Genomic DNA, 12811 nt, shown 5'->3' with positions numbered 1-12811 from the left:
GCTGATATTTACCGAAGAATCATACAGTGAGTTCCAATGACTTTTGGTGACTCATTCAGTACCAAACGTTGAAATCCAGATCAACATCCTAGCATAGCTGGAGCACCATCTGTGCAAACACCACAAACGTTTTCCCAAGAGATCTTATGCTCTTTCAGCAATGAACCAACTGTGTCAAGTACATCATGTGTAGTAGTCGTTTCAAGAGACTTGCAAAAAAGAAACTCATCTTTAAAGTTGCCATCATTAATATACCTCATGTAAACCAGTAACTGTGAACAGTTTGTAACGTCTGTAGATTCATCAAGCTGGATGCTAAATATTGGAAGTAGAGCAGATTTAATTTACTGGATTCCCTGATCAAGAATATCAGCAGAAATGTCATCTATTCTTCTGCGATCAGTGTCGTTAGATGAGGAAATTGCACTCTATTTCGTAATAAATTCGTCTTTGATCATAACTCGAGCAATGTCTTTGACCACTGTCAACAGTAAATCCTAAGCAATGGTGTGAGTTTTCATAGCTCTGGCAATTCTGAGTGCCACCAAATATGAAGCTTCAACGGCTGCTACATTTTCTTTGTGGTACGTGCTACCAGTGTCAAGTCTGGCTTTTTTGAGTCCATCAGATTTGCTTCGATAATAGTTGGTATCCTTGCCAGCAAAGCTCGGATGTTTGCTATCAAAATGGCATATTAGTTTGTTCGACTTCATAGATTTGGCTGATAGAACTTCACAACAAATAACACATTGTGGTTTCCCATTCCAGCTGTAATTATTGAGGTAAAAGCATACTATAAAAAGTCCTCACTATATTTTCTTTTCTTAATGTTCTTCTGTACAGGATCTATTGTCATGGGATGGTTTGCTGATGAAAATAATATAAAACAATAGCTTTAGTAATACAAAAAATGATACATGGCATAGTTTAGTCAATACAGTTCATTAAAGTTTCCTATGATTTACCATTCTCTGTGTTGTTTTGTTTACATACCTGATACTATCACAAGGGGGCAGTATTCACATCAACCACAGCTGAATATAAAAAGACTGATCAGCATCCAGATTAAGTTCCCATGGTACATATATATATATATATAGCAGTGGTTGATGATTTTACATTTATCCATTAATTATAATTCATGAAGTGTCGTTTTACCTCCAATACTGCTGCCTTTAACTCAGTAGCTACTTTTAACAAAGTAGCTACGTTCTACAAAGTAGCTGCTCTCTACACATGTGTGCCTGGTCTGCATAAGTACATTATAGCGCCAACCCTGTCACATACACCTGTATTTATTTTTATATTTAATTTTATTTTCGATACAGATGTTTCTCCTTTTTCACCCCGTTGACACCCTCCTCCCCATCCCCCCTACCCGGTCACCGGCTTTGTTGTTCATGTCCATTGGTTATGTGTACATGCATGTAAGTTCTATGGTTTATTTCTTCTCTCCCCTCACTAACCCCTCTTCTGAGGGTTGTCAGTCTGTACCCTACTTTCACTTCTCTGGGTCTACTCTATTCCTCAGACTGTTATGTTTATTATATTTCACAAATGAGTGATACCATGTGGTATTTGTCTTTTTCTGCTTGGCTTGTTTCGCTTTGGATAATACTTTCCAGGTCCCTCTATGTCGTCTCAAAGGAAAAGAGATCTTTCTTACAGCTGCATAGTACTCCATTGTGTATATGTATGAAAACTTTTTTAACCATTGGACTATTGATGGACACTTGGGCTGTTTCCAGTTCTTAGCTATTGTAAATAGTGCTGCTACGAACATGGAGGTACATATACTCTTTCTGATTGGTGTTTCAGGCTTCTTTTTTTAAAATTTTTTTTTACTTAATTAATTTATTTTTGTTATAAGAGGGCGATGTTTCTCCTTTATGCCCCACTGATTCCACCCTCTCCCTTCCTCCCTGCCCTGTCCCCAGCTTTGTTGTCCATGTCCATTGTTCATGCATACATGCATATAAGTTCTGTGGTTTATCTCTCTCCCACCCCCCCACTTCTGGGGATTGTCAGTCTATACTCCACTTCCACGTCTCTGGGACGACCCCATTCATCAGACTGTTATTTTCATTATATTCCACAAATAAATGAGATCATATGATACTTGTCTTTCTCTGTTTGGCTTGTTTCGCTTAGGATAATACTTTCCAGGTCCCTCCATGTCGTCTCAAAGGATAAGAGATCTTTCTTTCTTACCGCTGCATAGTACTCCATTGTGTATATGTACCACAGCTTTTTTATCCATTCGTCTACTGATGGACACTTGGGCTGTTTCCAGATCTTAGCTATTGTAAATAGTGCTGCTATGAACATGGAGGTACATATATTCTTCCTGATTGGTGTTTCAGGCTTCTTAGGGTATATTCCTAGAAGTGGGATCACTGGGTCAAATGGAAGTTCAATTTAGAATTTTTTGAGGTAACACCATATTGTTTTCCATAGTGGCTGCACCAGTCTGCATTCCCACCAGCAGTGTATTAGGGTCCCCTTTTCTCCACACCCTCGCCAACACTTGTTGTTTCATGATTTGTTGATGGCGGCCATTCTGACAGGTGTGAGGTGATACCTCATTGTTGTTTTAATTTGCATCTCTCTGATGATTAGTGATGTTGAGCACTTCTTCATATGTTTCTTGGCCATTTGTATGTCCTGTTTGGAGAGGTGTTCTATTCATCTCCTCTGCCCATTTTTTAATTGGGTTCTTTGTCTTCCTTTTGTTGAGTTGTATGAGCACTCTATATATATTGGAAATTAACCCCTTATCTGATATGTCATTGGCAATGATGTTCTCCCATTTAGTGGGTTGCCTTTCCATTCTGATGATTGTTTCTTTTGCTTTACAGAAGCATTTGAGTTTGATGTAGTCCCATGTGTTCATTTTCTCCTTTGTTTCTGTTGCCTTAGGAGATGTATCAGTGAAAATTCTGCTGCATATGATATCTGAAATTTTGTTGCCTAGTTTCGTGAAGGATTTTAATGGATTCCTGAGTCACATTTAAGTCTTTTATCCATTTCGAGTTTATTATTGTGTATGGTGTAAGTTGATGGTCTAGTTTCATTGTTTTGCATGTAGCTGTCCAATTTTCCCTACACCATTTACTAAAGAGGCTGTCTTTGCTCCACTGTATGCTCTTGCCACCTTTGTCAAATATTAATTGAGCATATTGCCTTGGGTCCATTTCCGGGTTCTCTGTTCTGTTTCACTGGTCTATATGTCTGTTCTTGTGCCAGTACCAGGCTGTTTTGATTACAGTGGCTTTGTAGTATAACCTGAAATCTGGTAATGTGATCCCTCCAACTTTGTTCTTCTTTTTCAAGATTGTTGTGGCTAGGTGGGGTCTTTTTTGGTTCCATATGAACCTTTGAAGTATTTGTTTTAGTTCTGTGAAGTATGTCGTTAGTATTTTGATGGGGATTCCATTGAATCTATAGATTAGTTTGGGTATTATGGACATTTTAATGATGTTAATTCTTCCAATCCATTAACAAGGTATGTACTTCCACTTTTTTATATCTTCCTCTATTTGTTTTTTTTTCAATGACTTGTAGTTTTCTGTGAATAGGTCCTTCATTTCTTTGGTTAAATTTATGCCTAGGTATCTTAATTTTTTGCCGCAATGGTAAATGGGATTGTTTTCTTAGTTTCTCTTTCTGTGAGTTCATCATTGGTGTATAAGAATGCCATTGATTTCTTGATGTTAATTTTGTATCCTGCTACTTTGCCAAATTCATTTATTAAGTCTAGTAAATTTTTCATGGAGTCTTTCAGGTTTTCTAAATATAGTATCATGTCATCTGTGAATAATGACAGTTTTACTTCCTCCTTTCCCATTTGGATCCCTTTTATTTATTTATTTATTTTTGTCTGATTGCTGTGGCTAAGATTTCCAGTCCTATGTTAAATAAGAGTGGCGAAAGTGGGCATCCTTGCCTTGTTGCTGTTCTTAAGGGAAATGCTTTTAATTTTTGCCCATTGAGTATGATGTTGGCTGTAGATCTTTCATATATGGCTTTATTATGTTGAGATATGATTCCTCTATTCCCATATTTCTGAGCGTTTTTTATCAGAAATGGATGCTGGATTTTGTTGAATGCTTTTTCAGCGTCTATTGATATGATCACTTGATTTTATCTTTCATTTTGTTTATGTGGGTTTATTTATTGATTGATTTGCGAATATTGTATCAGCCTTCTATCCCAGGGATAAATCCCACTTTGTGATTGTGAATAATTTTTGTGATGTATTGCTGGATTCCATTTGCTAGTATTTTGTTCAGGATTTTGGCATCTATGTTTATCAGTGATATTGGTCTGTAGTTTTCTTTCTTTGTAGTGTCTTTTTCCGGTTTTGGAATAAGAATTATGCTGGCCTCATAAAACGAGTTTGGAAGTCTTCCTTCTTCTTGAAATTTTTGAAATAGTTTGAGGAGGATGGATATGAGTTCTTTGAATGTTCGGTAAAATTCCCCCGTGAAGCCATCCAGGCCTGGGCTTTTGTTTTGCTGGGAGAATTTTGATTACATCTTTAATTTCTTCTGTTGTTATTGGTTTGTTCAAGTTTTCAATCTCTTCCAGGTTCAGTTTTGGGAGACTATGTGTTTCTAAAAGTTGGTCCATTTTCCTTAGATTGTCGAATTTGTTGCCATATAATTGTTCATAATGTTTGTTAACAATCCTTTGTAGTTCTGTGGTGTCAGCTATTATTTCTCCTTCTTCATTTCTGATTTTTTGTGTTTGGCTTCTCTCTCTTTTTTCTTTGTGAGTCTAGCTAAGGGTCCATCAATCTTGTTTGTCTTTTCAAAGAACCAGTTCTTTGTTTCAGTGATCCTTTGAATTGTCTTTTTGGTCTCCATGTCATTTATTTCTACTCTGATCTTTACTATTTCCTTCCTTCTACTTGCTCTGGGGTTTTATTTTTGTTTGCCTTCTAGCTCTTTAAGTTGTAAGGTTAGATATTCTGTTAGAAATTATTCTTGCTTCTTGAGGTAGGTCTGTACTATTATGACCTTCCCTCTCAGAACTGCTTCCACTGCATCCCATAGATTTTGTGTTGTTGTATGTTCATTTTCATTGGATTCCAGGAAGTTTATAATTTCTTCCTTGATCTCCATAGTAACCCATTCATTGTTCAATTACATGCTATTTAACCTCCATGTTTTCAATTGTCATTGCATATTCTTGTTGCAGTTGATTTCTAGTTACACGCCATTGTGATCTGAAAAGATCCTTGATATAATTTCAATCTTCTTGAACTAGTAGAGACTTAGTGTGTGTCCTAGCATGTGGTCTGTCTTTGAGAATGTCCCATGTACACCTGAGAAGAATGTGAATTCTGCGGTTTTGGGGTGTAATTCTATGTAGATATCTATTAAATCCATTTGATCTAGCGCTTCATTTAGAGTCTGTGTGTCCCTGTTAATTTTTTGCCTAGAAGATCTATCCAGTGTTGTCAGCAGGGTGTTGAAGCCCCTGATATGATTGTACTGCTGTCAATTTCTCCTTTGAAGTCCTCCAGAAGATTTTTAATATATGTTCGTGCTCCTATACTGGGTGCATATATGTTTACCAAGGTGATATCTTCCTGTTGGATAGATCCTTTCAATATTATGTAGTGGCTGTATTTGTCTCTAGGTGTGGTCTTCATTTTAAAATCTACTTTATCAGATATGAGTATTGCTACCCCAGCTTTTTTTTCCTGTTTGTTTGCTTGGAAGATTTTTTCCCATTTCTTCACTTTCAACCTATGTGAGTCTTTTGTTGGGAGGTGGGTCTCTTGTAAACAACATATAGGTCAGTCATGCTTTCTTATCCAGTCAGCTACTCTGTGTCTTTTTATCGGAGCATTCAAACCATTCACATTTAAGGTGATAATTGATATGTGCTTATTTATTGCCATTTTTGCTTAGTGTGTTTTCATTTTTCTTCTTGTTTCGTTTACTAATTACAGCAGTCATTTTATCATATCTTGCATGTGGTTTGGTGTTAATATATTCCCTTAGCCTTTTTTTGTCTGGAAAGCTCAGATCCCTGATTGTCATGACTTTGTATACCTCATGCCATTCCCTTCTCGCCTGTAGTGTTTCTGTTGAAAGGTCAGCTGAGAGCCTTGTGGGGTTTCCTTTGTAGATAACTTGTTGCTTATCTTTTGCTGCCTTTAGGATTTTCTCTTTGTCTTTGATTTGGGGCATTTTAATTACTATGTGTCTTGGTGTGGGCCTGTTTGGCTTCTTCTTACTTGGGGCTCTCTGTGCTTATTAAACTTGAATGCCTTCTTCCTTCACCAAGTTAGAAAAGTTTTCTGTGATTATTTCTTCAACTATATTCTCTAATCCTTTCCTATATTCTTCCTCTTCCAGGACTCCTATAATGCAAATGTTATTATGTTTCAAGTTGTCCCACAGTTCTCTTAAGCTATCTTCCTGTTTTTTAATTTTTTTTTTTTTTTTTCTGATTGGTTGATTTTTTTCTACCCTGTCTGCTAATTCACTGATCCGGTCCTCAGCTTCCTCTACTCTGCTGTTTAGTCCTTCCAATGTGTTCTTAATTTCTGCTATATCATTCTTAATTTCCACTTGGTTGGTTTTCACTCTTTCTATATCTTTACCCATGTTGTTGATGTTCTTACTCGTGCTGTTGAGCTTCCTCAAGGTCTTTGCTCTGACCTCAACCTCTGATAATTTGCTTAGCTGCATTTCCTTGATCTCATCTTCAATAGAGTTCTCTTGTTCTTTCATTTGGGATTTTTTTTTTTTCACCGTTTTGGCTGTCTCAGTGGGTTTTGGAGCCTGCCAAATTTTCCCTGTGGTGTTGGTGTTCTCCTCTTTGTGGCTCCCTACGGGGTTCGGATGAGCCTGCGTGGGCACACGTTAAACAGAACTGTCAAGTCTTACTTTCCTGGGTAGGTTTGCAAGCCAACGAAAGGTTCAATTATCCTCTTGCTTTTTCCTGGTGGCTAGTTGTGTCAGTTACTCAGTGTGTTAGAATGTGGCCCTGGTGTTCTGCCTAAGAGGATTTCCAGAGGGTGGGATAGTGCAGGTTGTTAATGAACCTCAGTTTTTATTTCTTTGCCTCACCTGGGAAAGGCTGTATCTTGGGGGTGCGGTGGGGGGCTGCTGCTTTTCTGCACACCTTGGGGAAGGACTACCCTGGCCATCGTCCTTTGTGGGCACAACTCAGCAAAATCTCTGAGTGCCCTCCAAATCCCAGGTTGACCCCACATATTTCCAACCCCGTCTGCCCTCTCTGTGCCGTGGCCACCAGGTGAGTGGCTGTGGCTTTTTTAGCGCTCTGTCCTGGTTCTCTGTGCTGTGGAGTGGGATTTGTGTTTATTCCCCAAGGGTGTTGCTCACAGGTAAGACTGCTGCTGTCCATGGGCTCCCAGCCCGCCACCCTCTTGTGCCTGCGCAGATCCTATCAGTATCCCTGGTTATATGGTCCTGTCCTGCTGCTTTTCTGTTGCTTTTTTTCCGAGGATTTGTCTTTATTTTAGTTGTAATTCCGCTTTGGTCCTGGGAGATCGTCTGCGTGACTTCTATTTACTCTGCCTTCTTTTTCACATCCTCTATGCCTGTCTTGTGTGCAGCTGGGACACACAGGCCTTTCTGGTGCCCCTGCACCCTGCAGGTCCTGTGGGTAACTGGATTGCACAGTCCCTCTGGTGACCAGGCTCTATGCCTAAGTTATGGGCTGCTTGGTTGCACAGGCCTTTCTGGTGCTTCAGCACCCCACAGGCCCCGTGGCTAACTAGATCACGCAGTCCCTGCTGGGTCGCACGTGCCTCTGTGGTTCTTCAACACCCCTCATGTCCCGCAAGACACTGGATGGCACAGTCCCTGTTGGGTCACGCAGGCCTCTCTGGTGCTTCAGCTCCCTGCAGGTCCCGTGGGAACCTGGCTGACACAGTCTGTTCTTTGTCAGGGAGGCCTCTCTGGTGCGTCAGCTATTCACGGGCCTTGTGGATAAGTAGATCGCGCAGTCATTGCTGGGTTGCACAGGTGTCTCTGGTGCTTCAGCTCCCTGCAACTCCCGTGTGTAATTGGATCGCACAGTCCCTGCTGAGTTGCCCAGGCCTCTCTTGTCCTTTAGCTACCTGCAGGACCCGCGGATAATTGGATCTCACCGTCCCTGCTGGGTCGCATTTCCTCTCTGGTGTCCCTGCACCGTGCCGTTCCTGCTGGTTGGCAGCTGGATCGCACAAGTCTCTCTGTGGCTCTAGCTTTCCACTGTTCTTGTGAGCTACTGGACTGCACAGGCCTTGGTGGAGCCCCAGGCCCAGCTGCTGGAGGCTGGGGAGTGTTGGTGCTTTGTGAGGCTCAACTCCTGCTCAACTTTTGCTGTAGTTTTTAGGGATGGATCGCAGCTGGTGGTCTTTGCTTCTGCTGCCTGTGGATAGATTTCTGCTCCCCAGCCTCCGTTGCTGGGGGTATATCTTGACTCTGATAGGGCTGCTACTATGGGAGATGGTGCTGGGCTCCTGGCTGTCCACGGCTTCTGTGACTGGCACCTTGGGAGCTCCATTACTGTGCACTGGTCTGTGTTGACACAGAGTGTCCACTGGTCCCATGGTGCCAGGTGTGCTGGTGGGCTCAGGTTGCAGCTATTGCCTCCTCTCAGGGAAGACCCGGGATCTTCCAAAATCGTGGGACCTTCCCACAGCTCAGGGAGAAGCACCCTGAAGGGCCACTTACCACGGTATCCGGTTGCTCCTGTCCACAGCACTGGAACCTTCTGCTCTACTTCTTGGGTTTGGTAGTCCACCTTCATGTCCACTCACACTCTCTCACACACTCGCTCACTCTCTCATACACTCACCCTCCTTCTGGTCCTGCCCGCCGCCATCTTTTTTTTGTTTGTTTGTTTACTTCCTTATATTCCAAATCACTGATTTGATTCTTGGCTTCATCTACTCTACAGTAAATTACTCATTTTAGTTAATCTATTCTTCATTTCTGACTGGTTCTTTTTTATGGTTTCCATGTCCTTTTTTTTCTGTTGAAGTTCTCATTAAGTTCATGGAACATCCTTACTAGTGCTTTGAACTCTGCATCTGGTAGATTGCTTGTTTCCATTTTGTTTAGTTCTTTTTTTGGAGTTTTGCTCTGTTCTTTCATTTGGGGCATGTTTTTTGTCTCCTCGTTTTGGTAGCCTCCTTGTGTTTGTTTCTATGTATTAGATAGAGCTGCTACATCTCCTGGGCTTACAGAGTGGCCTACTCTAGTAGGTTTCCTGTAGGCCCAGTGGTACAGTCTTTCCAGTTGAGCACTCCAAGTCAGCCCCCTGTGTGGGGTGTGTTCACCTTCCTGTTGTAGTTGAGCCTTGATTGTTGTTGGCATGTCACTGGGAGGGATTTACCCCCAGGTCAGTTGGCTGCAAGGACTGACTTTGACCACCATGAAGAATGTGCTGTGCAGGGGCCTACCCCAGGGAGCAAGTCTTATTTCAGCAGGGCTCTGGTGCCCACTGAGTTTGCCCCTTGAGTGTGTTGCTTCTGGAGGTGGCTGGATGTTGCTTTGACATGGTCTGAAGCTATCCGTCAAGTGGGATGGCTCTTTGCTCTCTCGGGAGGTGTTGGCCAAGGTCTGCCACTGCTTGTGGACAGCCTGAACTACTAGGTGATCCTCAGATGGCTGCAACTTGTACTGGGCTTGGAGGTCCCCAGGCGAGGCCAAGATACTGACTAAGTAAGGCTGGGTGCTGCTAGTGCCAGGCCTGGCACAACTTAGCAAGAGTTATGGGGCACATCAAGGCCAGATGCTGCTTGTTTGAGAGATTTTAGGAAAGTGTAGCATGAGCCAAGACAGGCCATCATTATGGAAAAGTCAGTGGAAACAGCTTGGGTGGGCCACCAAGTTGGATGGGGTGGGGTCTCAAGGAATCATTTCTACAGGGCGAACAGTATTAGACAGGTTGATGGAGACTCAGATATGGCATCCGCCTGCTGGCTTCGTGTGAGAAGAACTCAAAGAAATAGTGGCTTCTGCTAGCACTTGTGTCTGAGAGCGAGTTGCCACCCCAGACTTGGCCTTGATTCCAGACCATTCAACTTTTCCCTGTGTGTCCCTGGTGCCCTTCAAGCAGCTACCCTGGTGATGTAGCTCCCAGGGAGTGAATCTGAGTAAGTCCATGCGTGGGCTCTTTAAGAGGAACACCTGGGACAACAGAGGCCTTTTGTCTCACTCAGCCACAACCCCACTGGTTTTTACAGTCAGAAGTTATGGGGACTTCTCTTCCTGACACTGGAACCCTTGGCTCAGAGTCCTGGTGTAGGGCTGGGACCTCTTGCTCCTCAGAGGGGACCCCCCACAGCCAGGATATCCCTCTTGATTTTTATCTGCCACATGTGGGTGTGGCACCAGCTTGTTCCAAATTTCCACCCCTCCTACCAGTGTGGATGTGGCTTCTGTATATCCTTAGTTGTAGGACTTCCATTCAGCTGAATTTCAGGTGGTTTTGAATGATGGTTGTTCTGCAGTTTAGTTGTAATTTTGATGTGGTTGTGGAAGAATGCAAGTACTGCATTTATCTACCCCACAATCTTTTTAATTTTTTTTTTTTATCCTTACCCGAGGACATTTTTCCATTTTTTGTTCAGATAGAGTGGGAAGGAGAGAGAGAAACATTGACATGAAAGGGACACATCGAGTTGCTGCCACCCGCATGACCCAACCAGGGCCAGGGACAAACTGCAACTGAGGTACTTGCCCATAGCGGGAACCGAACCTGGGTCTCTCTGTGCTGCTGACCGACCCTCTAACCACTGAGCAAAACTGGCCAGGGCACCTACCCCACAATCTTGACCAGAAGCCCATGAACTTTTCTAATTTTATTCCTTTTGCCAGCCCTTTGAGTGTTGTTAATACTCCGGGGTGGGGGAGGTACATTCCCCATGCTCTTCTGTAGCTAATAACAACTGGAATTTTTCAGACTCCAGAATTCTGTTTTTCTTATCATTAGTTTTCTCATGCAGTGTCCAGGATTTAGAAAAAAAACAAAAACCTTAAAATATTATGTTTTTTTCTCTCTTTTCTTCAGGGCAAGAACAATGAGAGGGTGTGCCTAATGCATGTATTGAAGTGGGTGAATGATTAGGAAAAGAATTAGAGTTGGTGGGTTTGAAGTATATCATGAGAAGTCAGTTGAAAGGCAATTTATGGTAGTTTAAAGTGGTAGAGATTATGGCTTAAAGTACCTGTTAAGTATAAATGGAAGCTATTAAAATTACTCTGGAGATTCTATGAATTCTCACATAACTTAATAAAGTTCTTTCCATCTGTGCAAAAGATGGATATTATTTATTTATATTGACGGGGTCACAGTAATAATTTAGATTTATAACATGAATAAAATTATCAAAGTGCTCCTACATTATCTTATTTGGCACGCATTTCCATTTTATAGATAGGAAAAGCTATTATGCCATAAATAGTGTTTCTTTTAATAAATACTTAGGTATTCTAAAGAACGCTGCATTTGCCCTCGCCGGTGTGTCTCAGTTGGTTGGAGTATTGTCCCGTGTACTGGAGGGTCATGGGTTTCATCCCTGGTCGGGGCACGTATGGGAGGCAACCGATTGATGTATCTCTCTCACATTGATGTTTCTTTCTCTTTCTCTCTCTCCCCTCTCTCCCTCTCCCCTCTCTCCCTCTCCCTTCTTCCCTCCAAAAATAAATAAAGAATGCTACATTGACTATGTCTGAGGTAGAAGTGAAATATATTGATTTCTTGGGTAATTGAATGGAATATATGTGCATTATCTCAGGAAGGAAATGCATTTTAGGGTTTTGTCTTTTTCTTAAATGTTTGTATTTTTTATTTCTAGGCTGTTCGCTGCTACGAGTCTCTAATCTTAAAAGCTGAAGGAAAAGTGGAGTCTGATTTCTTTTGTCAATTAGGTCACTTCAACCTCTTATTGGAAGATTATCCAAAAGGTAATTTTTCCCCTTGTTAATTACTGTTTGATTTATATATGTGTTTAAAATAATTGTAATTTTACTCTATCAAGGGTACTACTATTTTTACTTCTAAAATATTGTAAGTTGTGAACATCATAAAAAATTGGAAAATAAAGCGGGGTAGATGGAAATGTGAAGAATTCATGTAACTCCATGTAAATTATCAGTAGATCACTCAGTTAAACTGATAACCACCTATGTGTGCACTGCTGTTTTGTTCTGCCCTATGAAAAATCCCTGCCCATCAAAGGCTGTACCATAGTGGAAAGTGAGCCATTGGTGGACACTTTACAAAAGTATCCCAAACTCAGCATTTCTCTTTTTTATTCTGGCTGTATAACTTCCATTTTACCTAGAAAATATTTGAACAAAAATGTGTTCTGTAGCCATCTTATTGTAAAGGTAAGTAACACAGAGAGATGATTACATATGAGCTTGGGCATTGGATAAAACATTTTTTATTCATTTGAAAATTTTTTTCCTGTAAGAATTACGTGGGTTAAATAACTGGAGGTAGTATCCCAAGATGTGTCCTTTTTATGGTACCAAACTGCTGACCCAGACGATTACTCAGGAAGTTAAAAGCACCCCCAAATAAGTACCTCCCTTAATACCAAAGGCAAAATCCATAGCGAAGATAAACTGTATTTTTATAAGCAAGAACATTTTAACCTTTTGATCATAGTAAACATTTTAATGTGGAATGGATGGATTTATTATGCTTATTTTCCACATATGTGTTTAGCGGGTAGAACAACTGGTAGGTTATTTCATGGTCAGATGTAAGGATTGTTGGTGTTTAATGTTGTTGTTTTATAGCACCACTTTTGTGTTAATTGAAGTGA

General features: G+C 41.2%; 1 protein-coding gene across 18 annotated transcripts in view; it reads left to right on the top strand.

The window, feature by feature from the left end:
• Positions 1-12811, top strand: part of KDM6A (lysine demethylase 6A) — a 270740-nt gene that overhangs the window by 78236 nt on the left and 179693 nt on the right. For 17 of the 18 annotated variants that reach the window (XM_036270305.1, XM_036270303.1, XM_036270296.1 and 14 more), the window contains one exon: positions 11834-11942. In XM_036270305.1, the coding sequence (XP_036126198.1) occupies positions 11834-11942 (109 nt within the window). Of the gene's footprint in view, positions 1-736; positions 783-11833; positions 11943-12811 lie in introns of those variants that run through there. The other variant, XM_036270308.1, reaches the window with a different exon arrangement.

This window comes from Molossus molossus, unplaced genomic scaffold, assembly GCF_014108415.1.
Source record: "Molossus molossus isolate mMolMol1 unplaced genomic scaffold, mMolMol1.p scaffold_m16_p_2, whole genome shotgun sequence".
NCBI lineage: Eukaryota > Metazoa > Chordata > Mammalia > Chiroptera > Molossidae > Molossus > Molossus molossus.
The sequence above is the reverse complement of the archived record's forward strand: the minus strand, read 5'-3'. Positions and strand labels throughout refer to the sequence as shown.